Below are 25,570 nucleotides of genomic sequence, written 5' to 3' on the forward strand. Positions count from 1 at the left end.
TGTAAGGGAAAATTTCCTAACAATCAGTGCTATTAAGATGGGCTACCTTGAGAGAGTGAGACCTACCTACTTTACTAGGTCTCTCAAATGTAGACTGGATAACCACTTGTCAGAGATGTTGTAGAGTATTTTAAATCAGGTTGACATAGATGGCCTCTGTTGTCATTTCCAATTTCAGCTGGCTATATAACATAAGAATCTTATTGGCACTGTTTTGATTTTAAATAGATGCTTTATTGATTTTTTTTTACATTGCTGTCACTTCTCAATAATCCCTTCCCCCACCCCAATTTACCCCTCCATTCTAACAAATAAGCATAGTTAAGCAAAACAAAACGACACATCAGCCATATTTTACAACACAGGTCTCATTTCGTATATAGGGTCTATAACATCCCTGGAGAGAGGTGTGTTTCACAGGCAGAACTCTGCATTGCACTGATCAGACTTCCAGTGTCTGCTGGGGTACAGTCATTAAGCATTGTCTTCTTTTCCTTCTGCATCAATTCGTGAAAGTCATTCCAAGTTTGTCTGAATTTTTCATACTTGCAATTTCTTATGGCACTCTAGTTATTTCATTACATTAATATAACAAAATTTGTTCAGCCATTCCCCAATTTGTGGGCACCCAGATTGGAGTATTTTTGCTATCAGAAAAACTGCAGCTATACTATTATTTGTGCATCTGGGATCATTCCTTTTTGTCTTTAACCAACTTGGTCTATATGCAAAGTAGTGATTACTGGGTCAAAAATTATACAGAGTACAGTGACTCTTCTATCACGATTTCAAACTTTCCCAGAATGGCTGGTTGGACCAATTCACAGTTATACTACCATTACTTCAGAGTGCTTTTTCCTCCACATAATATCCTCAGCATCACTATTTTCATCTTTATCAAGTGGTGAGGTACGAAGTTTCAGAAATATTTTAATTTACAGTTCCTCATTAAAAATAATTTGAAGCATTCTTTGAAATGGTTGCTGGTAGTTAATCTTTATTCTTTTGAGCACACAGCTATTGGGGAATGGCTTTCAAGCTTTACTTATGTGCACCAATTCCTTTCACTTCCTGGACATCAGACATTTATCAGGAACATCTCATGTTACATTTTTTTCACATGAAGATTCTGATATGAAACTTTTACACTTCTCCAAATCTCAGCAGCATACAATATAGAGACAGAAGCTGAAAAAAGTCACAAATAGTACAAGGAAGAAAAATGACAAGGACTAGAGAAAACATGGTTCTACACAGAACTAAGAATTATTCCTTGACACATAGCAGGCTGGTTTTATTTTCAAGACACAATGATACATAGGGACTCAGTGAAAGCTTCTGCAGCTCCACATATACTCTGTTCCCTAGGTGTCTGGCAAAATATTCCTGACATTCACTGCAGCCCTTACTAATACCTGCCAATATAATATAGAATGGGTGATTTTATCAGTGTAAGTGCTCCATCCACTGACAAATTTCAAAACTCTCCTGTAACATAATGGATGGTCCCATAAGTTGCTACCAGGCAAAAAAAAAATATATCCATTACCTGGAGATCAACCTTCAGGCAATAAGCCTCCTTGAACTTGACTAGGCTGGTCCTCAGGCAACAGATCAACAGCCTGCTTTCAGCTCATAACTGAAGCCTTTACAACTTGGTAGAACCTGCCCGAGGCTGTGCTCTGATGGCATAACCATTAAAACTCAGGACCACCTCTAGTCAAGGAGGAGGCATTACATTAGAACTTAAGTAGACAATAACTTAGACATATACACAATTTGTTAAGGTGGAAAGAAGCATACTTTAAGAGTCTGGTAGTATTAAGTAAACTTATGACTCTCTGATGCTCCAACATCACAAAGGTTGGGATAGGATAATTCCAATTTCTGTACTTGTATTCAATTTTTGGTGTGATACAAAGAACTGAGTACAGGTCTGTTGTCTTATCTTGGTGTTGGAGGGTGATCACACAGCACTCACTTCTCTGGGCCTGTTTCATCACCTGTCTAATAAAGAGATTGGACTATCTGATTTCTAAGGTCCTTTCCAGTTCAAATATTCTATAGTGAACTCTATTCAATACTGTCATAAAAAAATAAGCCACTTCTACCCCCTCCCACAACATAGAAGGCACTTTGCTGTGTGTTTTCTCCAAAGATTTTGTAATATGAAAAATATAAAGACAAATAGGCAGAATTAAGGGCCAAGTTTTAAAAATAGCTTGTTGTATTTTCTAAAGGGTTATAATTTTGCATTTTTGAAAGTAACAAATAAAGAAAAATGGGGATCTTTACTCTGGAAACAGGGACCAGGAATAATATCTTTTCTTTTTAGGGGAGCCTTAAAATACTTTTTTAACCTTTATTAGACACCAATAAAGTTAACTTAAAAACACTATTTTCAAAATCACTTTTAAACTATTTAACTCAGTTTTTACTACCTTTTTTCCCTACTAAACTCTCAAAGAATATATGTCCACTCCAATGACACTGGAATATACAGATGTCTTTTTCCCCCCTCCCTTTTAAGCTTATTATTAGAGTCTCCTTTCTACAGAAGACAAACTGCTTAGAGAGAACTGGCTTCCATGTCCATCAGATGTTTTCCAAAGTATAGCTGTCTGGCATACTGTAGACCAAAATTTGGTTCACGGACTTAATTCTTCACGTTTCACTTGTATGTATGGTGTTACCACCTGAGACAGAGAAATAGGGTTATATTCCTGGAAGGACATACTTACTGGATTCTATACTTAAAAAGAACAAACAATTAAGAATATTGTATATAAGCAAGGTCATCAAAGTATTCTTCAAAATGAAGAGAAATATAATATTTCCTAATTAAAAGACAGCAAAAACAGATGAAAAAGCCCTTAGGATAACAACTTGACTTTGTATTTTATTTCAATGGGTACACTTCATTCATTGTCTGCATGAAACTAGGTTACATCTCCAAGGGCCAAAGTCATTGTTATTAAACAACTAAATATGCCACTGCTTCCATGCCCTCCTTTATCTCCTTACTTCGTCAGTCTCATCTGGCTCTTTCTCCTGATGCTCTCTTTCCCACCTCATTTCTTTCAACTCTTGTCTGTATTTCCGTTCAATGAACCGCTTCTGATGGGCCATCTGGGGAAAGTTATCTGACACAAGGAGAAATATTTTACATTTAATAAAAAGCAGCCACCAGTGCAGAGAATACTTCAAATTGCTTTCCCCCTCTCTCTTTTGTAAGGAAAGGAGAAAAAAGCTAGTTTGTTATTTTCTCTCATTCATTCAGCACTCAAACAAATTGGGAAGTCCTGGATCATCCAACCATGATTTTAAGATGACTTTAACATCTGCTACTAACTTTGAGTATGAGAATCATCAAAGCAAATAGAAATGTTAAAATGCACAGGCACAATTTGGGAATTTTCCCTCTCACATGCTTTAAAATCACTCTTGCAACAACAAGTGCTTTACAGGGAAGATTAAAGGGCACACTGAAGTGGGGCTGTACACACGGTATTGTGAAAGACATTCTACACTAAAATCTCTGAAAAAATAAATGGCTCACACTATCATGCTGTTATCTTTGGAGAACTGGAGTTTTTGAAAAGAAAACAGCAGAAGAGCTATTTGGTTAGTTAGTCTGACCACAAAAGCTCACACTAACTAGCCAAATAACATGAAAATGAAAGAATACATCAAGATGTAAGTAAAAAAAATATCATCTTTTACTTTTGGAAAAAAAAACAGGAATAGAGTTCATTTCCCTGAATACTACAGTATAGCTCTATTTCAGTGGCTGTCCAGCCTCTGCCTGAATACCTTCAAGAAAGGGAAACCAGCCACATCTCATACCACATTGGGACAGTTCTAATTGTGAGGAAGTCTTCCTGGACATTAATGCTAAAGCGGTCTTTTTGCAACTTCCACCGACTGTTCCTGGTTCTGCTTCTGGGGCCAAACACAACAAATCTAATCCTTCCTCCAAATGATAACCTCTTTAATATCTGAAGACAGCTATCTCCCAGAGGGACAGCTGTCCTCTTAAGTCTTCTCTTTTCTAGGCTAAACTTCCCTGGTTCTTCAATTGACCTTTGTATGATACAGACTCAAGGCCCTTCATCATCTTGAGCATCCTCCTCCAGACACTCTCCAGCTTATCCAGCTTCTTAAACTCTGGGGCAAAGAATTGAGCACAATATTTCAGATAAAATCTGATGAGAGTAAAGTACAATGAAATGTTCACTAACCTGTTCCTGGAAGCTATGCCTCTCTCCATGTCACCAAGTATTCATTACCTGTTTTGGCTGTCTTGTAACACTGAGCTTATGGTCTACTAAAACTCCCAGATCTATTTCATACAAAAGGATAACTATGTCTCGCCCACCTTAAACTTGTGAGGCCGATTTTTTGTGTCCAAATATAAAATTTGCATTTATCCCTACTGAATTTCATATTACTAGATCCAGTCCAATTTTCTAGCCTGTCATTTTTGGATCCTGACTCTTATTCAGTGTATTGACTATTCCCTCCAGCTCTGTGTTGCCTGAACATGATATTTCTACCTTCTACATCTTTATCCAAGTCACTGATTAAAAGTGTTAAACAGTAAAGGGCCAAGCACAGATCACTGCGGTAGGTGCTCCACTGGTGGTCTCCTGGAATACTGACACTGAACCACAAACAACATCTTTGTGAGTCCATTTCTTCAACTTGTTTTGAATCCATCTAAATTGTCTAGTTCCTATGTCCAAACGGCTATAAAAATGTGCATAACCCTTTGACCCAGCAATAGCACTTCTAGGGCTGTATCCCGAAGAGATCACAAAAATGGGAAAAAGACCCACATGTACAAAAATATTTATAGCAGCTCTTTTTGTGGTGGCAAAGAATTGGAAATTGAGAGGATACCCATCAATTGGGGAATGGCTGAAGAAGTTGTGGTACATGAATGTAATGGAATACTATTGTGCAATGAGAAATGATGAGCAGGCAGACTTCAGAAAAACCTGGAAAGCCTTGTAAGGACTGATGCTGAATGAAGTGAGAAGAACCAGGAGAACGTTGTACACAGTAACAGCCACACTGTACGATGACTAGCTTTGATAGACTAAACCCTTCTCAGCAATGCAAGGATCTAAGACTTCTCCAAAAATCTCATGACAGAAAATACTATCCACATCAAAAGAAAGAACAATGGAGTTTGAATGCAGATTGAAACATATTATTTGCTATTTTTTTCTTCTGTTTTGTTTTGTTTCCTCTTTCTTGTGGTTCATCTTATTGGTTCTAATTCTTCCTTACAACTTGACTAATGTGAAAATATGTTTAACAGGAATGTATATGTATAGCCTATATCAGATTGCATACCATCTTGGAAAGGGAGAGAAAAATTTAAAACTCAAAAGCTTATGGAAGTGATTGTTGATAAATCAAAAGGAATTAACAAAAAATTAAAAAAAAATAAATTGTCTGGTTCATTATCTTTCCATCTTCTGCCATGAACTATAACAGATGTTCTATTAAAAGGATCCAATTGTCTATAAGCCAGGTCTGTCTTCCTTAGATCACAGGAAATATTTCCATGTTTGAGGATCCTGTGGTTGGGCACTTACAGTTTCTAAAAATTTACGTCCTGCTTCATTCAGTCTAAGTTTTTACAACTAATGAATCTGGGTTGCAACTTCATACTCTGAAAGCAGATCTAATACACAAGATACTTTACTTAGGCTGAGCTATTTGAAACCTAAATTAATTGGGCCTATAATTTATCAATTCAATTTAAAAATCTAAAATTTATATATTTAATTAGAAGAAGGTAGGTGACTCAGTGGACAGAGTATTAGTTCTGGAGCCAGAAAGACCTGAGTTCAAATCAGAACTCAGATACATTTTAGCTGTGTGACTCTGGGCAAGTCATTTAACCTATCTGCCTTAAACCACTGGAGCAGGAAATAGCAAACCACTTTAAGAAAACCCCATCGACAGCACTGGTATGTTATGGTCCATAAGGTTATGAAGAGTCACTCACGACAGGACAACAACAAATATTTAATTAGAGTAGGAGATACTTACGTATCTATGGATCAACTCTCATGTTTATTGTGGTACAGGGAAAATATATCATTGTGTAGTCTCAGAAACCCTTTTTGGAAGGAGTAATTAAATCAATTTTATCTTCCAATCACCCTATCTCAGGGCAAAGCTGATTCAGTTAATGGCTATACTGTATCAGGTTCTTAAGGCATGTAAGTAACAATCAGAAAATATAAACCAAAGTTGGTTGATTATTACACTATGTAGGCCAAAACAAATTTTTACAAGATCACGTTAAGAAAAAAATCCAGAATATGCTTTAAAAAAGCATGCTAGTATTAATACCGACTACTTTAAGCCCATACTTATGCAATTTCAATACAAACAGTTATGAAGAAAAAAGTAGGAATATACAATAATATTACTATTTGTTGTTCTGTTCTCTGCTTTCCTTTCTATAAAACATTAAGCATGTTGTGATCTTATAACACAATAGATATGGGGATCACCTTACATTTTTCAAGGGCATCCATTGCAGCTCCCATTTCTGCTTGCTGAATACTATCAAAAAAGAAAGAAAAGTTGAAGTATTATCTAAAAATTAAATAGTATTTTCTGGAAACATATGTATAGTTATAAAATAACAATAATGGCTTTCATATGTAGCTTTTGGAATTAGTTACATAGGATATAAGCATGAGTGTGTGTGTGTGTGTGTGTGTGTGTGTGTGTGTGTGTGTGTGTGTAATTTACAGTTATATAGGATCAAAGAGCTAGAGCTGGAAAGGACCATAGAAGCCCTCAAGTCCAGGGTTACATCTTTTATTAACCTCAGACATCTGCAGGTACAATATTTTCTAAAATGATCTACCATTAATTTGCATGTTGCTATTGTAACTTATCCTCTCCACTGATTTATGGTCTCATTTTCTCATTCTCAATTTTCATTCTCTAGTTCAGAGTTGAGGCTCATTGGTCTAATGTCAAACAAGAAAGCTTAGTCTGCAATCACGCATGCCAAATCTATTTAGTAGTTAAAACATCAAAATTAGGTCTCTTGAAGATGGAAAGGCGATTAGAGGTCATTTATATTTATCCCATCCCCATATTTTATAACTGAGGCAACTGAGACCCAAAAAGACAAAGTGCTATTTGCCTGGGGTCAAAAACAAATTAGTTGGAAAACTGAAGCTAGAACTCAGGTCACCTGAGTTCGAGGCTAGTGCTCCTGGACTACACTGTGTAACCCCTAGAATTGTTAACTTCGGGCTTCTCACATAAAAGAAAGGTCTTCAAAATCTAAAAGCCAAAACCAAAAAAAATTATTTTCTCCCTACCTTGGGCCTTTACCACAGCCTATTCTTTCCCCTTTGAAATACACAGCCACAGTATAAGTTCTTGCATGAGATGGCCCCACTGTCTGAAGAGTCCTGAGAAAGAGAGATATATTATTTTTAGTAAACTAGTCTCTTCCCAATTGGAAATTACATAGTACTCCAAGAGCAAACAACTACTCAGCACCTAGGTGGGGTGGGGTAGGCAGCAATAAGAGTGCTGGTGAAGGAGTAAGGGTTAAAAGTAGGTATTTGTAGGGCAATAAATTAACAAACATTCAGTGTTTTTAATATGAAATAAGAAAAATTCTGTTTGGAATGCTTTTCTCCCCCAAACTAGATCTTAGGAAATATCTCTCTTAACCATCTGAAATCCAAGATACACAGGAAATAACATAAATATATAAAACCAAAAACCTACTTCCAAATTACAAGTGGTCAAAGGATATGAACAAATAGTACTCAAAAGAAGAGTTACAAACTATTAAGAATCATAAGAAAGATTATTCCAAATCATTAATATAAAAGAAATGCAAATCAAGACAACTATTAGGTTTTACCTAACACCCAGAACTCTGGCAAAGATTAGAAGGGTCAATGTTGGAAGGATGAGGGAGGAAAAAAGACACTCTGTTGGTGGAACTGTGAATTGTTCCAACCTGCCTGGAAAGTAATCTGGAATTATACTAAGAAAATAATTAAATGGCCATACCTTTTGACCCAGAGATCCCACTGCTAGGCATATGCCACAAGAAGGTCAAAGACAGAAAGCAAATTCACATATATATCACATATTCATTCACAGCAACACTTTTTGTGGTAGCAAAGAACTGGAAACAAAGTAAATAGCCATCTACTGGACAATGGATGAATAAACTATGGTACATAAATGTAATGAAATATTATCACACAATGAATATGACAAATACACATAAAATAATGCCAGATGAAGTAATCAGAACCAAGAAAAGAATATTCACAATGACTACAAAAATAAAAATGGAAGTAACAAAATCAAACTAAATGCAGAGTAATTATAACAGCCAAGGTTGGCCATGACAAAGAGATGAGCAAATGTACCTTCCTCCCCTGCTTTGCAGAGATAGGAGGACTAATTCTGAGGAACACTGCACAGACTTTCAGACCTGGTTGCTTTACTGGTTATAGTTTTATTGAATGTCCTTTTCCATCAAACCCTGGCTGTTTTTGTTTTTTTTAAAAGCTTTATTTTTTAAGAGAGATGGCTCACTGGGTACAAGAAAGGGGGGAGATATATTCAGAAACGAAGTTGTTATAAAGACAAAACATAGCAATAAAAATTAGCAAAAACAAAATATATTAAAAAACCAAAGTTAAACCAAACAAGCAGACACAAAAAATTGAAGTTGGAAGCAAAATAGAAGAAAGAAATTCAAAATCATAGGATCACAGATTTAGAGCTCAAAGACAGGCCATTATAGATCAACATATTCATTACACATGAGGAAAATGAAGCCCAGAAAAATTAAATGATTTAACAAGATTACACAAGTACTAAGTGACATAGGCAGGATATAGTTGCTGTTTTTGAGTTTTGCCTATCAGGTGTTACATTTTCAACAAAAATTACTTTTTTCAGTCTATTTGTAAAATGTTAAATATAGGCCATAATTTTAGCAGAAGAGAATTCATTAGTAATATACTTTACACCTCTTCTGTATGATTTCACTTCCTTCTAAGGTTCTTTCAACTATCAGGACATATCAGAAAGATCAAAAAAATTTAACTTCTGATCATCTGATAACTTTTTAAAGAAAAAAAAAACAATGGCAATTCAACACATAAAATAAAACCTAAAAAAGACATAGCGCAGATTCCAAATGCAATAGAAAAGATAAACTGAAGGAGGAAATTAAAAGTAGTTAAAGAAAATAACAAATATAAAATGATCTTGAAACTCTATTCATCATCTTGATAAAACTGAATCATATCTTTTATTTTCAACACGGGGGGATTTGTGAGTAGGGATAATTTTCTTTGTGTTTATTCATGCTGGAGAATGAAAATGGCAAGCTTTCCCTGGATAAACAAAGAAAAAATGGATAAGGTCTTTAAGGCATATATTATCACAACATATTTCCATTAAATGTGATCACTGATTCAGAGCTAGAAGAGACCTCAGACACCATCCAGTCCAGTTCTCTCTTTTAGAGATGAGGAAATTGAGGTCCAGGGTTATGCAGACAATAGCTGCAGTGTAGGGATATTAACCCAGATCCCTACACTCCAAATGCAGCTTTACCAGCTTGCTTTTATGGAATCATAATCATCACTTAAATGAGAAAACATTTTAAACTTCCTATGTCATACTTTGTACTATCATTACATTCACTAGGAACAGCTTAGTTTCTTTCCTTTATCCTCAGAATAAATCAAACCCTCTTTCATAGGGACAACTTTCTGATATTGACATCCGGATTTCATTTATAGCGTATTGGTAAATAATTTTGCTGTTCTATCTCTGTACCTCAGCTTTTTCTTTATAAAGCAAAGGTCAATTAGCCAGTTAGTATAATCTTTTGTAATATCCAAATGAAAGGATATTCTATAAGTATCTTAGAGAACAATTTAAAACCCACAGATGAAGTTCTGAAATGAATTTATTTAAGCCACTTGGAGGTCTTATGGTATTAAAAATTAATGTGGAGTACTCTCTACACAAATATATTCTATTTAAGTATATAAGTTCTAGTAAAATAATAAAAAATGCTTTTAAAAAGCAGGCACACTTTAAAGTGCTTCTGTCTTTGCTCAAAATTTTTCTGGATTTTCCTTTAGAGCTTGTATATGAGCCATAAAAAGAGATCAGTCATTACTTTATAATCACACCTTTTTTTGACCAAAACCAGTACTGTGCAGTTTAAACAACAACCCATTCAAAAGCCCTGCCTTTTTTCTTTTTTCACAAAGAAAATTCACCCCAAAGGAAGAAAGATTTGTCGTCACTGAGGATGTCAATAGTTGAAGAAAAAGGAACAAGTTATATTTGACATACTCTTCTAAGTCTCAACGGCAACTGAAGAGCTACTTTAAAGTAGAAGATGAAGGCTGATTGGGGATAAGACTAAGGTTAAGTAACTGACCCACAAACCTATAAACATCTTAATAGTCAAAATAATGTGCCACAAGCCCTGAAAGTAATTCCAAAAGAAGAGTTCCAAGGATGCTCTCTAAACAACAGCAGCATCACTGAACCAGTACATGGCTTTCAGATGGGCTGAAGAGAATAATCATTATCTGGATGTATAAATTCAGCTCTGTGTGTTAGACCTGTTAAATTAATTTTATAGTTGCATCTACAATATACACAGAAGGCAAGTGTCTTTTTTTTAACCCAAGAAATTTTTATTGTTTTTATTTTACAGCCATTTATGCCATGAATTCATAGGGGATCGGTCCCAACAGCTCACGTTCCTAGCCATTGGTTCTCACAAAGTGTGCTTCTCTGGGTGGGGCAGGCTGGTGCTTCAGTTGAACCCAAGTGCCTTTTTCTTTGGCCTCCTTCTTCTTCTGATCATTTTCCCTTTACCCGCTTCAGGAAGCTATCTCTGCTCTTGGAATGCTTAATATGTTCAATACGCACATTAATTCTCTTGGCTGGAATCTTGCCCTTAACCTGTTTGTTTACAACAATGCCTACAGCGTGTTGAATAACATTATAGACCCGTCCAGTCTTGCCATGGTAACATTTGCGGGGCATTCTTTGCTGAACTGTGCCCATACCCTTGATATCTACAATATCACCTTTCTTTTATATTCGAATATACGTAGCCAGAGGGACAACACCATGTTTTTGAAAGGGCCTAGAAAACATGTATCGAGTCCCTCCCTTTTTTCCTTTTGTGTTCGTCATTTTGGCAACTCTTTGGAATATGGTGGAACCGGCGGAAAGGAAGTGGCAAGTCTCTTTTAATAAATATACATGTAATAAATAGAAATTATATGACAGTTTATAGTCTAGCAACAACTAAAAAGAGTGCAATGGAAAAGATTATCCAAAAATTAACTGGAAAAACTACATATAAGATTTTCTTATCTCTGAGAAAATTAGTTTACTGATTCAATTATTAACATATAAGAATAAGAGAATTTTAGAACATAAAGAGAACTTTAAAATCATCTAGTTCACACCTTCATTTTACCCCTAAGAGTATGGGTCAGGTCAAAAAGGTTAAGTGAGTTGACAACCACGGCAAGATGGGCTGGAGTCAGAACCCAGGTCTCTAGACTGTCCTTTCCACTGAAAAGTGACATATGATTTTACCTTGGTCACATGAAATATTTTCTAAATCAGGATAATCAAGTCTGAGTATACCATGTACAAAGACCATGGTCTACAGGTGATAGCTTACTTACTTATAGAGAGGAATGTCGGGCTCTTTTCCCTCTGTTCTAAGGGTCAGGCAGCACTGCTGAAGTTGAGATTTAGGATCATTCCAATCCTGATTCAAAATGAACTCCTGCAGTAAGTCCCCAAAAGACTATTCAATAATGGTTTTGGCATCACTGACTATTAAAATAACAAACTAAAAGAATATCTAGAGTTAAAAGTTTTTTTAAGAACTAACCTTTAGCCTTGGAAAGAAGCATACATTCATGAAAGTGTGAACGTATTCCAAATCCTTATCAATGTATAGTGCAGCAATAAATGCTGAAAAAGAGAATATTTAAAAAGATCTTTTAAGTAAAACTATGTTAACCACCATCAATGAGTCTAGATCATTAAAAGAAAATATAATAACATTCAAAAATTCTTGGCTCTCTTTTTCCATTGATGCCACTTCCTATCTCTTAGAACAGAAAGCAAGTCTGCCTTTTAATTCTAACTACAAGGAACAGTAGCATAGTTGGAGAGTGTGAGGAGTGGTTAAACCTACTCCTGTAAAAACCACCCTAGTGTATACTAGTGAAGAAAAAGGAACAAGTTATATTTGACACACTATGGGTCTCACAGCAACTAAGGAACTATTCTAGAAGAGGAATGATATTTGGGGATAAGACTATGGTTTAAGTAACAGATCGGCAGATCAACAAATATATTAACAAACATCTTAAAGTTGTCCTTCAAACCCTCATGTATTCTAAAATAGTAAGGGGAATTTATGACACTAAACATTTTGGGGATGCAAACAGTGATATTAAAGTCATTTGCTTGCTCCAGGCTCTAACTTTTCTGTTTAAAGACTATATGTAGAAATGCACAATCAATAAACTAAATGCAAACAAAAGCTTGACTCACTGATTAAAAATAAAACTAATCTTTAAAGTACAGCAATTTTACTGGTTGAAAAAATGACTTTAAAAATCTTTTAAAATCTTACCTTTACAGAATGAATATTTTATTTGGGAAAAGTAATTTTAAAAACATCTTTCACTGAGCTAAGAAAAACAGTGACAATAACTTTTCCAAATCAGTAAAATTTTAATTTTATTTAAATTTAATTATTTTTTGGCTATTTGTTTTTTGTTTTTACTTTGCAAAAGAAACCATTTCTTTTTGCGGTCCACGACATATTGTTAGTTTCAACTGTTAGCAAATCAGACATCACAAAGATACAAGGATCTCCTCGGTTCAAGCAATACTTCAAAAAAGATGGAAATCTGGCATAATGAATTTAAACAGCACTGTCACTTGAAAATATAACACAATATAAATAAATAATAAAATATTTGTTTTTTGCTCATTGGATACAAATTGCTATAAAAGTTCATCATGAGATTTTCTACCAAAATAACAATTTATTGATCACAATGTATCAAGAGGCTTCAGAACTTAGTGAATAAATAAATATTCTTTGGTGCCCTATGATGAGAACACAAATAATGATTCTTCCAGTGCAAAAGGATTATGCTTTAGAATTCTAAATCTCTATATTTTCTTACCCAACTTTATATAAAAGTGAACAGATCTAAAAAGAAAACCACACTGAAATTGTGACATGCATGATTAACATATTGTAATTCCAAATTATTCTCTTTCTAATAAACACTATGGAAAAAACATGATAAAAAACACAAGAGCATGAAAGATTATTCTAGCCATATCACCCTAAAAACAGATTACATCTGGTTTAACCTTTTCAATCTGAAAAATAAAGGTTAGATGAAAGGTTTCATTCTGAGGGGACTCACATTCCAAAAGATCAGCCAAGGTCTTAGTGCGTAGAGCAACAGGTCTCTTGGTCTTGTCATTGGTGATGGCATATTCCTGCATGCCCAGCTCTTCTGCTACTTTTGCTTGTGTTCTGTTATTCACCAAGGAGCTGCGTAACAGCTGTCCCAAAAAACAGAAACAACTTTAATGGACAGAAATATTTCTTCTTTTTCCCTTTAAGTCTGTTCTCTTATTGTCATCTTGGCCCCAATCAGCACAGTAGCATCAACGGACTTTTTGGTTGTTTTATAGTACAATCCTGACTTCAGATGTATCCTGAACACCCCCAACTTCCTTCTAATTATTAGGCTAGAATTCCTAAATCTATTTAAACTTACTTAAATTTTCAGTTTATTCCATTTACTTCTCCAGATTAACAAGCCTTTTTGTCATCACTGTGTAAAATGGAATCATCTGCTTATTTTTAGTAACAGTAACCCTAAAAACTAATTTTTAATACTACTTTAAGATTTTCTTGAGGCATTGAAGATTTGAATTTAACTGTATTCATTCTTAATGTGATGTGAACTAAGTTAAATCTTCTGGGAAGATATTCAGTGGACAAGACGTTTTTAGGAGAATTCCTAAAGGGAGGTACTTGAAGTAGGAAGAACAATTACAATACTCTATGTAAGAAGTAATGAGGACTTGGCCTGCTAAAGTAGTTTGCTGTGTGAGCAGTAAGAAGGGGAAGGATGTGAGAGCTGTTGTGGAGACAAAAACAGAAAGAACTGGGAACTGATTGGATATTAAAGTAGGGAAGAATGAAGTATAGAAGAAAATGTGGGCATCATGAACATGGGAAACTAAAAGAACGTTAGTACCTTCAACAGAAATAGGGAAATGCAGTAAGGGTATCAGGGTTTTAAAAGGAAATGAATTCTGTTTTATACATGCTGAATTTGAGAGGTCTCCAGGATATCCAGCTTGAAATGTCTAATAAGCAGGCAATGATTCAGGTACAGAGCTCAGGAGAGACTCAGAATGAATATAAGAGTCACCTAGATGAAATAACAATTAAACCTATGGGAGCTGATGAGGCCATGAAAAGAGCAGAGGTAAGAGGGCCCAGGACAGCACCTTAGATACTTCCACAGGGAGTGAGCAGGATGTGAAATGACTGTCCAGCAAAGGAGTCTAAAGACTTCTGATAGGTAGGAGGACCAGGAAAGACTGATGTTATAACAACTGAGAAAAGATGATAACAGTGTTAAATGAAGAGAAGTCAGGAAGCCCAAGGAAGCACTGAGAACTGACCATCAAATTTGGAGGGAGAAAGAGAGGGGAAAGGGGGAGAGAGAAAGGAAGAGACTCACGTGGTATGTGTGTGGGGTAGAGTGGTGGGGTGGGGGTTGGTTGCTGAAGCAACAACTGTAGAAAGCTTTTGCTAGGAGATTGACTGAGAAAATGGAGGAGATATTAGGTGATAACTAGAAGGTATGGTAAGATCTACTAAAAGATAACAGAGACTTGGACATGTTTGCAGGCAGTAGGGAAGGAACCAGTGTAATGGAAGAGAGTAAAGGCAGAGGGGGACTATTAAAAGGGTAATCTCCTAGAGAAAATGGGAAGGGATGGAATCAAAGTCACATGCAAAAGTTGCCCTTAGTAAAGAGAAGGGCTACCTCATTTTTAGAGACTATAGAAAAGGAAGATAGTAGAAAACGATGTCAAAGGTTTCTGAGAAGAGAAGGGGAGAAGGAGTTCACAGTAAATGGTTTCAATTTCTTTTTCAGTAAAGTAAGGAGAGCTCAGCTGAGGATGGAAGGGGAAGTATGGAGACTTGAGTAATGACAAGAATAGCTAACATTTATATAGAGCTTACTAAGTACCAGACACTATGCTAAGCACTTTATAAATATTATCTTATTTGATGCTTGCAACAATCCTGGGACATAGGTGCAATTATTATCCCCATTTTACAGATGAGCAAACTGAAGCAAACAGAGTGATTTGCCCAGGGTCACACAGCTACTAAGTGTCTGTGGCTGGATTTGAACTCAGGTTTTCCTGACTCCAAGAAAACTGGACCCCCTATTCACTGCATCACCTACCTGCCCTACAGATTCAGAACAGTTTTTGTGGGAAAGGGAACCAATTAGGAAAGAGTAAGGATTGCCTTGACGCAGTGAGGGCCAGGCTGAGGTTAGATAACACAAATTCTGGTTTGATACCCTGGTATGCTCAGTTGTATGACTTCTTCCAGCTCCATTTAGCAATATATACTGTTAAACTTGAGGTTTCTTTCTGTTGGCACCCTATGGTATCTATTTCAAATAGACTTGCTTTTGGTAGCAAATATTTATGGGGATTTTTCTTGTATTCTTTCCAGAAGTATGTCATTTCAGACTTTTATTTCATGATGGTTTAAAGAAAGATTCATGATCCTCAGATTGTGTCTGTGAATTCTATCTCCAAAGCCAGTCACCCTGGATTGCATAGAACTCACGTCCTTCAAATACTGTATTTTGATTTTGCCCCATCTCTTTAGTTTTGAGTTCCAAGTCTCCCACTCTTTTTCAGAGTAGCTACTGTGGGGGCAGCTAGGCGGTGCAGTGGATACAGCACCGGCCCTGAAGTCAGGAGGACCTGAGTTCAAATCCGGCCTCAGACCAAACACTAGACACTTACTAGCTGTGTGACCCTAGGCAAGTCACTTAACCCCAGGCAAGTCACTTAACCCCAACTGCCTGAAAAAAAAATAACAACAAAAAAACAGAACAGCTACTGTTCAGTGACTTTAGCTGACATGTGTTCTAAGTTGTCTATATTCATTTTAAAAAAAAATTCAGAGCTTTAATTTCCACACTAATTTCAGTCTTTGTTTCTTTTAATTCTTTTATTTCTCCTATGAACCTTCCTGCAGTTTCTTATTGTTCCATTATTATTTCTGGTGTCCCACATTTATTTCCTCGCTTTTTTTTTTTTACTCTATATAGTCATTATAGTGTATCCTTTCTAGATTGCTCATTTTTCCTTATCAGTCTCACAGTTAGTTTGTCTGTGATGCCGTTTTTGTGGTATCTTCTCCTTTTACCCACCCCCTTTTAGCTTCTCTGATACCTTTTCAGAACTGTGGGTTTATGCCAAATCTCCCTTTTAGCCTCTTTGTTCAGAGCCCCTTTCCATTAAATTGTAGATAGAACAGCTGGGCCCCTTCTCATCTATGTTTAATTGACAACTTTCATCCATACAGACTATAAAATTAACTGTTTTAAAAAAAGCAAGTCATGAGAAGCTTAAAGATAAAAAAATAACATTACAGGATAAATATGTTTTAAGTTTCAAAAAATAAAAGGTACTCAAATAAAAAGTTTACATGGATAACTGATAAAGTAAAAGAGACTATCATGGAGGGGAAAGGTATGTTCTGAAAATTGAAATATCAGAAAGCTAGTTGGCTAAATAGATAGAACTGTAGACCTGGAACCAGGAAGCCCTGAATTTACATCTGGCCTCAGATGGATTCTGTAACCCTGGACAAGTCACTTAACATCTGATAGCTTCAGTTTACTCATCTGTAAAATGGAGATAACAATGGCATCCTAGGCTTGATGTAAGAATAAAATTAGAGAATAGTTATCAATTACCTTGCAAACCTTAAAATCACATACAAAGGCTAGGCTTTATTACTCGTAAGAGAGAAAAGTAGGAAAGCCTATAAAGTTTAGTAGGTCTGGTTAAAAGTTAGGTCATGATTTCTTAATCCATTTTTGTATCACAGCAGTCTGATAAACTTATAAACTCCTTAGAAAGTATTTAACTAACTGAAGGAGATGCTAAATTTCAGTTAGTAGTGAAAATGAAAATGTAATCCACTCCCACATCCCTCCCTCCCACATATATGTTCATACACTCCCTAAAATTTATTCACAAGGGTCCATGGACTCTAGGTTAAGAACCTTTGAATTAGATGAACCAAAGAAAAACTTGATAGATACCACCCTACAAAAGTTAGGGAGAGGTTAAATGTCAAGAAACCAGCTAAAAAAAAAATCAATGGAACCACTTATTAATAACAATACAAAGGGTATATGTATTGTACTATATTATTTATAGGTTAAGAGTATGGGAAAGAACACTTAATTTATAGCTAGAAGTTGAATCTTACCATCTGTGTAACCTTAAGGAAAGAAATTTCATCTCTCTCAGGGCTTTTTTTTTCTTCACCTGTAAAATGAGACTGGCTGGATGATCTCTCTGGTCCCTTTCTAGCTCTTAGGTCATATGATACTATGGATCTTATGCATAAATTTATATTGATGACGAACTACTTTCATTCTAACATTCCAGCTATCTCTCAACTTCAAGTCAGAGGGTTCTTAATCAAGCAATCAAGTAGTAATGCAAACAGAAGAGGAAAAGGGCTTTTGAAAGGGCTTATTTAAGCAAACCCAAGGATATACCAAAGAGCAGAGTCCCTGGGAGCTGGTGTCATATAAATAATTTTTCCCATAACTCAACGATTGGCTCCAAAAGTCAAGTGAAAAGGAGACAGAAAAGTAATAGTTAAATGAGAACATCCAGCAATGTCTCACTTCAAAATAAATCTTCCTACTTAACAAATAGAGAACAGAGCCAGGAAAACATCATGATAGGACAGCAGTATATTTCATCTCCAGAAGCTGATATTATTAAGATCCTATTTAAATAAAAAAAAATAGGATACTGATGTTATCAAAAAGTTAGAAAATATATTAGACAGTAGTTAAGACTCCTAATTGAGGGTAGATATTCGATATGCAAATACTGTTCTAATTATACCAAATACACTATTTTGGGGGAATAAGAATGATAAGAATACTATTAAAAATTGAAATTTATGCAGTGCTTTAAGTTTTGCAAAACATTTCATATATATTATCTATAAAATGAGGAGGTTGGAGCAAATGATCTTTGGAGATGCATTTCAGGTCTAGATCTACAATGCTATGACCTCATTCTGATGCTCATTAACACCTTCCTCTGACACACTTTGAGAACTGAAGCAAATAATGTAACCCCTCAGTGGCCTAGACTAAATTGTATGATTATAAATTGCAGAACAGATACTGACCTACTAAGCTCGTTGAAGCCCCTTCCTCACCAGATAATCTCCTTTCTGCAGATGAGGAAACTGAGACTCAAAAAAAATTGTGATTTGCCTCACAGCCAAACAGCTACTCAGTATCTAAGGTGGGATGTGAATTCAGCCTTCCCAACTTTAAGTACAGCCTCTATTTTATCTCCTCTACAATAGTCTATCCAGACTAGGTGCTAGAGCTGTTTTTGAATCAATATTAACCAAGTATTTAGGGCAAACATGTAACATCGTAAACAACAGCCCACTGTTTGCAAGTGTCTCATTTTTTTATAGCTGTTTCAATACTTCTGATTAAATCAATTAGACTCAAATGTGTTTGTTGTTCCTTAACACTTGTGATATCTTTCTCCTGCCCTCAAGCCTGCCTTCTTTCTCTCTCGGGGGCTGGGTCTCTTTATCTTGTCCAGTCTGGAAAGTTTCTGATCAGCACAAAAGCTTTGCCTTGTCTCTGACTTGAGCCAATGTGTCTCCCTCCTTCAGCAACCAGATGGTCTCCCACTCCCTAGGGGCTCACTATATTAATTATGTTAAGCTTAGTGTGGACACCTGACTGGCTCAGCCCATGGCACCTCAGAATTCCTGAGCTCAAAATAACCAACAGCTGAAGCCTCCCAAGTAGCTGGGATTACAGGTATGTGCCACAAGGCCCAGCTTCGTGATCATCTTTTAACTAAGGCCTACCAATTTTGACAAGAAAGGAAAACTGAAAGGAGAGAAGAATGGAACTATATAATTAGGACTAGAGCAGGCTAGGATACAGGAAGCTGTTATGATAGATTCTTAGAAAGTACCTCAAATATTTCAAACAATAAATCCTAAATATGAGAATAAAGAAACATTTTTCGTGTGTGCACATGTGCGCACACGCATATGTGTGTGTTTAGTAAGTCTAATTTAAGAAAACAGTGGCATTCTTCCCTAAATTTCTTTGTGATTTCTGCTGCTAAAGAGAAATGAAAATTAAATCCACCAAAGAGGACCATCTAGTGTAGAACATGAAAACTGCATATTATAATTTGTAAGTTTGGAATCGCTAAGGAACTTAGCCCCCTAACATTATAGTTGGGGAAACTGAGGCACTAAAAGGTCACAGCATTTGAAGTGAATGGAGATCCACCCATCACCACCTGAAAGAGATCCCAGAAGGAAAACTTACAGGCACATCATAGCCAAGTTTGTTAAGGACAAAATATTGGAAGCAACAATAAAAAAAAATTAAATATAACAGAGTTACAATAAGAATTACAGAAGACCTAGCAGCTACTACATTGAAGTACTGTAGGTCTTGGAATACTATATTCTGTAGAGCAAAAGAGCTAGGGTCATGACCAAGGTACATTTACCCAGCAAAGTTAAGTATAATCCTGAATGGGAAAAAAAAAAGGGGGGGCATAAGAACTCAAAGACTTTCAGTTTTTTTGTGACAAACACCCTAGAACTTGAGGGAAAATTTGACATATAAGAAATACAAGGTAAACATTAAAAAAAAATTATGACTCAACAAAGTCAAACTGTTTACTTTGTACACATGAAAATATTAGCAACACTCTTATGATTGTCATTATTTGGGTAGTTTGAAAGAAAAATGTGGGTGGAGCTGGGTATGATGGGGTGATTCTAAGAAAATAAAACCGTGTAGGGAGAGATAAAAAAGAGTAATTATCTCATGCAAATAAGGCATAAAAGGAAAAACTGATACAGAAGACACTAGTAGGGGGGAAGACGGGTAGCGCTGGAACCTTACTTTCATTGGAAACAGGTTAAAGAGGGAACAACATATTTATATAAAAGGGTATAAAAATCTTCTAAATTCAGAGAGAAATAAGAGGGCAAGAGGATAGCATGGCAGGGTGAGAGGATAAAAGGAGGGACTCTTAGAGGGGTGGGTAGGCTAAAGAATAGTAGGCAAGCTTATAGACAGAAGTAAAGCAGAGCAGTGAGAAGGATACCGAGGAAAAATTGGAAGGAGGAAAATACACAAGTAATTGTAGCTTAGAATGTGAATGGGACAAATTTACCCATAAAACAGAGACAGCAGATTAACAATTTGAATCCAACAATATGTTGCTTTCAGGAAACATAAAAATGAGATGCACGTAACGATAAAATAAAAGGCAGGAGGAGAATTTAGTATGTAAAAAAGGCAGGGATAATAACCATGACCTCAGACAAAGTTAAAGTTAAAAAAGATTTAATCAAAAATGAAAAATAGAGAAACTACACTATGTCAGCCATAGTATTCAATATTGTTTTAGACCATTTAAAATACCTAGACAGTATAAAATATCTGAGTGTGTCCTGCCAAAACAGACACAGGAACTATATAAGCAAAAAACATTAAACACTTTAAGCTGATATAATCTTTAAAATGACAATTTTACCTAATCTATTCAATATCATCCCAACTGAAGTACTAAAAAAAATTATTTTACTGAGTTAGAATAAAAAATAACAACATTCATTTGGAAGAGCAAAAGGTCACAAACTTCAAAGAAACCAGGGAAAAAAGATATAAAGAAAGTAGATTTGGCAGTATTAGACCTTAAACTATATTATAAGTTGAGAACATTGCTGAAGTGTAAAAAGGATAATTTCGATTATTTTAAATTAAAACTTTCTTGTATAAATAAAACTTACATAGCCAAGAACAGAAGTAATGAAGATGATTAGGAAAAAACTTTTATAGACAATGCCTCAGATACGATGTGACCAGGTTGAAATATTGCTGTGGTGTAGTAAATGATGAGCTGGTTGATTTAGAAAAAACAGAAAAGACTTGGACTTACACAGGAAGATGCTATCACTTTCAGAGAAATAGATGATAGGAGGAAATAAGCCTAGTATGGTATTTCATATATGTGTATGACTGTATATGCATATATATATATATGTATGTCTGATTATAAATATCTATGTACATATATCCGCATTGAATTGTATCCTTCTTTGGGGGGAAGAATAAAGTAAAAAGTACACAGCAGAGAACAAAAAAAAAATCAACAAGGAAGCAAAAAAGAAAAGCTGAGCAGGTTTGAAAACAATGTGTAGTATTTATTATATAGGTTTTCTTGAACTGGAAATTTATTCTTTTATATTGAATCCTCTCTTATTATCTGCTGTGTACATGGCAATGTTTTTTTTTCTTCTCATTTTGTATTTAAGTTTAAAATAAAAAAATTTTACAAAAATAAAGGAAATAAAAGGAGAATATTAAAGTGAAAGTTATTTATCACAGAAAGCAAGTTTTCATACAAAGGTTGTTTACTACATCTTTAATAATTTGGAATCATTCAATAAATGCTTGATAAATAGATAATGGGCAGCTAGGTGGCTCAGTGGATAGAATGCCAGGCTTGGACTCAGAAAGATTCATCTTCCTGAGTTCCAATCTGGCTTCAGATACTTAAGAGCTGTGTGACTCTGGGCAAGTCGAACTTGGGTTGCACTTAACCCTATCTGCCTCAGTTTCTCATCTATAAAAAAAAAAAAGAGCTGGAGAAGAAAATGACAAACCACTACTCCAGTATCTCTGCCAAGAAATCCCCTAATGGGGTCATGAAGAGTCAAACCCAACTGAAAAATAACTGAAGAGAAGAAAGCTCATGCACGTGGTATAGTGGAACATCCAGTGAGTTGTGAGACAGAAGACCTATTGTAGAAAGGAACTTTAGTTCAACCTTTTCATTTTATAAATGAGGAAAAAGAGGCCTAAAAGGGTTAAGTGACTTTCCCAAAGTTATATAGCTAGTAAATAGCAGATAGAAGATTCACACCCAGATATTCTAGCTCCAAATTGAGTATTCTTTCTACCACCCATAGTATGGTATCTACATAGCTACACGATTAACAATGACTTAATTAAAGGTACTTTATTCCCTAAATCCATTTCTCACATCAATCATACACCATCAAACAATACTGTCTCTGATGGGACAGTAATCTGAAATTGATTTTTATTTACTGGAAGTACTATGAAGTATTTGAAATGGGGTATCATCTAACTTTGTAAAAGTACTCTGAAATTTACAAGTATTCAAAAGTAGTTTAGAAAGAAGACAGTTTCTTAACCAACTAAATATAATTCATCTAAAAATTTAATAAGTCATATATCTTAGGGGTTTTTAAGGGCAGTATTATTCCAACAATGTAAAGCACCACTTTGGTTTCTCTGACATCTCCACGTACTTTATTTTTGAAGTCATGAGTGGTGGGAAAATAAGTTCTGACCCCAAATTACATAAAAAATGAGTCCATGTTTACAATGAGTCTCAAAGGAATGACAATTCCAGAAATCAAGAAGAAAAAGTACTGAAAAAATCTTAAAGTGCTGCATCATGTCTTCCCCTAGATTCCTTGACCAACAGATTCTCTATCATTTTAGTAAGGATCTTAATACAAATGCTAAATTAAAAGTGAAAATCCAAAACCTATTGCAGATAGGCTTTGATATGGTATAACTGGCTACCCAATGTATCTGGTTTCATCAGTCCTCTCCAGACTTCATTCCTTCACTCCACTTCTCTACAATGCCAGATTCATGCTCCTCAACATTCATGTTCATTCTACCCCTGGACTTCTTTCTTTTCTTGGAAATACACTCTGCCCCTGTCTCCTCCTGACTGGGTGGTTCCTCCAGGATGTACATTTTAAGGAAAGGCACCACGGAAAATAAGGCCTTCAGCCTATATTCCAGATTCATTTTTATTTTTCCTAATGCAGCCTCCCTTTCTTTTATGTATTAGTTTCCCCCATTAGAATGTAAACTCTCTGGAACTAGGGATTATCTTTCTTTCTGCTTGTATTTGTATTTCCAGCACTTAGCGCAGTCCCTGGCACATGGTAAAGTGCTTAAAAAATGTTAACTGACTTGATTTGACATTACTGAAAAATCCTATGATTCCTGAAACAAACAAAAAAATCACAGAAATATTCTATTGCTAAGTGTACAATTCCCATATTAAAATTATCAAAATCTTATTAGAAGTTACCACAGCTAATGTTTAAGCCATTCATCAAATGGAGACTATACGTCATTAGCTACTTTCTTAACTCTTATTTTCTGTCCTGTAGTTGCCTTACTTAGAAATGATTTATCACAAACTCACCGTTAAGTGACCTTCATGATGATCAGGAAAATGAATGAATAAGTACTCTGTAGCTACCAACTGCATTATGGAGTCACCCAGAAATTCCATTCTCTGATTATGGCCTCTGAAAAATGAAACATCGTACAAAAAACATCAATAAGCACTTGCTATGAAAATAAAGATAAGAGATAATTTAAGAGTAAAAATGTACCTAGTCTATTTTGAAGCATAAATTGATAGTTATTAATTAAAAGAAAATTATGTTCTAGAATTTCCTAATTGAGAAAAGAATGAACTCTGTCTTTTTCTCTAGTAGTAGCTGACATCTGGAATGGAAATTTGTAAAAAAGAGAACAAACAAAACTATTTTAAAATTTAGCCAAATTCTAAAATACAGACCTGAAAATAATGTAGCTAGAATAAAAGTTCTTAACGTTTTTTGTGTCATAGACCCCTCACTGGCAATCTGGAGAAGCCTATGGATCCTTTCTGACAATAATTTTTTAAAGGAATAAAATAAAGCATGTAGAATTATAAAAGAAGTCAGTTATAGTAAAATACAGTTATTTAAAAAAAAGTCACACAAGTTCACAGATCCCAGGTTAAGAACCCCTCAGCTAAAGGAGGTGACCACTTACTTGAGAAATATACAAGAATGCAAATAAAATTTGGTGTCAAAGTTAAAACTAAGAGTAATTAAGCACATCAATTTCTTAGTCAATCATTCATTAGAATAGTTCTTAAAAATCCAGACTCTAGCTCAAAGTTAATACAGAAATCCATTAAAACAAATAAAACTTCACACTTTTTTTTTTGGTGAGGCAATTGGGGTTAAGTGACTTGCCCAAGGTCATACAGCTAGTAAATGTTAAGTGTCTGAGGCTGGATTTGAACTCAGGTCCTCCTGACTCCAAGGCCAGAGCTCTATTCACTGCGCCCCCTAGCTGCCCCTAAAACTTCACACTCTGAAGGGAGAATTACACATATAATTTTAAAAAATATTCCAAAATCTGCTTACTCCCTTTAAATATCTCAAATTCTGATGGTTATACATTGATTTAGCCTTTAATGAAATTTCAGATATGTTCTACCCTTTTACTAAAAATGAACAGATCAGAAAACAAAGTGACAAGTAAACTACATCAGTCAGGACATTTCACATGGTAACAGTCTGATGCTGCTCAGTGAGCCTTATGGTATACTTTGTAATTTATTCAAAGGAAATACGCAAAGGCTGAAGTCTACATTATCTTACTAGGCCTGCTAATGCTACTCTCCACTGAAAGGCTACTTTCAACTCACAGAGTCAGATGATTAAATCCCACAGTTCTCAATGTAAATGCTCTTGCCAGAAGTCGAACATGAGTAAAAATTACTCCAATAGCTTCCTCGAACTCTGTAAGCTTCTGTAGTACTGGAGAGGTTTCAATAAGTTGTCGATCAGTATTCGGCTCTTGTAGCTTCAGGAAAAAACAAAACAAAACAAGATACATTATATAAACTGTAGAGCATTAAAGTGTTTTGCTTGCTACTCAATCATACCTACTGGTTCCAAAAAACAAAACTTCTTTTAGAATAATTTGTATGTGTAAATCAAGCAGAAATATTTGAAATCTAAAAAAAATTTTAATTCTTCCCCACTATCCCTCAAATCTTTATTTAATAATAAGAATGAACAGATCTAGTATTTAAGAAGGTTCTACGGTAGTACTTTTCAATTCCTTACCATATTACGGGACCAAGTACTATACAAAGGGTACTCAAAATCCCAAGTGTTGTACTGGCCCTTCTGAGTAGGTAGGGTGCATAACTGCATCAATGCACTGGTCCAAGAGCAGCAGGAAGA

The 25,570-nt window shown here is 35.4% G+C and overlaps 1 protein-coding gene across 10 annotated transcripts in view; it reads right to left on the reverse strand.

Moving 5' to 3' along the window:
• Positions 1–212: 212 nt before the first annotated feature.
• DROSHA (drosha ribonuclease III) overlaps positions 213–25,570 on the reverse strand; it is a 112,697-nt gene continuing 87,339 nt past the window's right edge. For 7 of the 10 annotated variants that reach the window (XM_078153330.1, XM_078153329.1, XM_020995794.2 and 4 more), the window contains 9 exons: positions 25,027–25,184; positions 23,743–23,848; positions 13,533–13,674; positions 11,969–12,051; positions 11,757–11,860; positions 7,365–7,457; positions 6,542–6,588; positions 3,025–3,143; positions 213–2,696 (listed from right to left, as the gene is read on the reverse strand). In XM_078153330.1, the coding sequence (XP_078009456.1) occupies positions 2,649–2,696; positions 3,025–3,143; positions 6,542–6,588; positions 7,365–7,457; positions 11,757–11,860; positions 11,969–12,051; positions 13,533–13,674; positions 23,743–23,848; positions 25,027–25,184 (900 nt within the window). In that variant the 3' untranslated portion in view covers positions 213–2,648. Of the gene's footprint in view, positions 2,697–2,873; positions 3,144–6,541; positions 6,589–7,364; positions 7,458–10,723; positions 10,963–11,756; positions 11,861–11,968; positions 12,052–13,532; positions 13,675–23,742; positions 23,849–25,026; positions 25,185–25,570 lie in introns of those variants that run through there. The other 3 variants (XM_078153331.1, XR_013486194.1, XM_078153333.1) reach the window with 3 other exon arrangements.

This window comes from Phascolarctos cinereus, unplaced genomic scaffold (assembly GCF_003287225.1).
Source record: "Phascolarctos cinereus isolate Bilbo 61053 unplaced genomic scaffold, phaCin_HiC Scaffold_4;HRSCAF=312, whole genome shotgun sequence".
In the NCBI taxonomy this organism is placed as follows: domain Eukaryota; kingdom Metazoa; phylum Chordata; class Mammalia; order Diprotodontia; family Phascolarctidae; genus Phascolarctos; species Phascolarctos cinereus.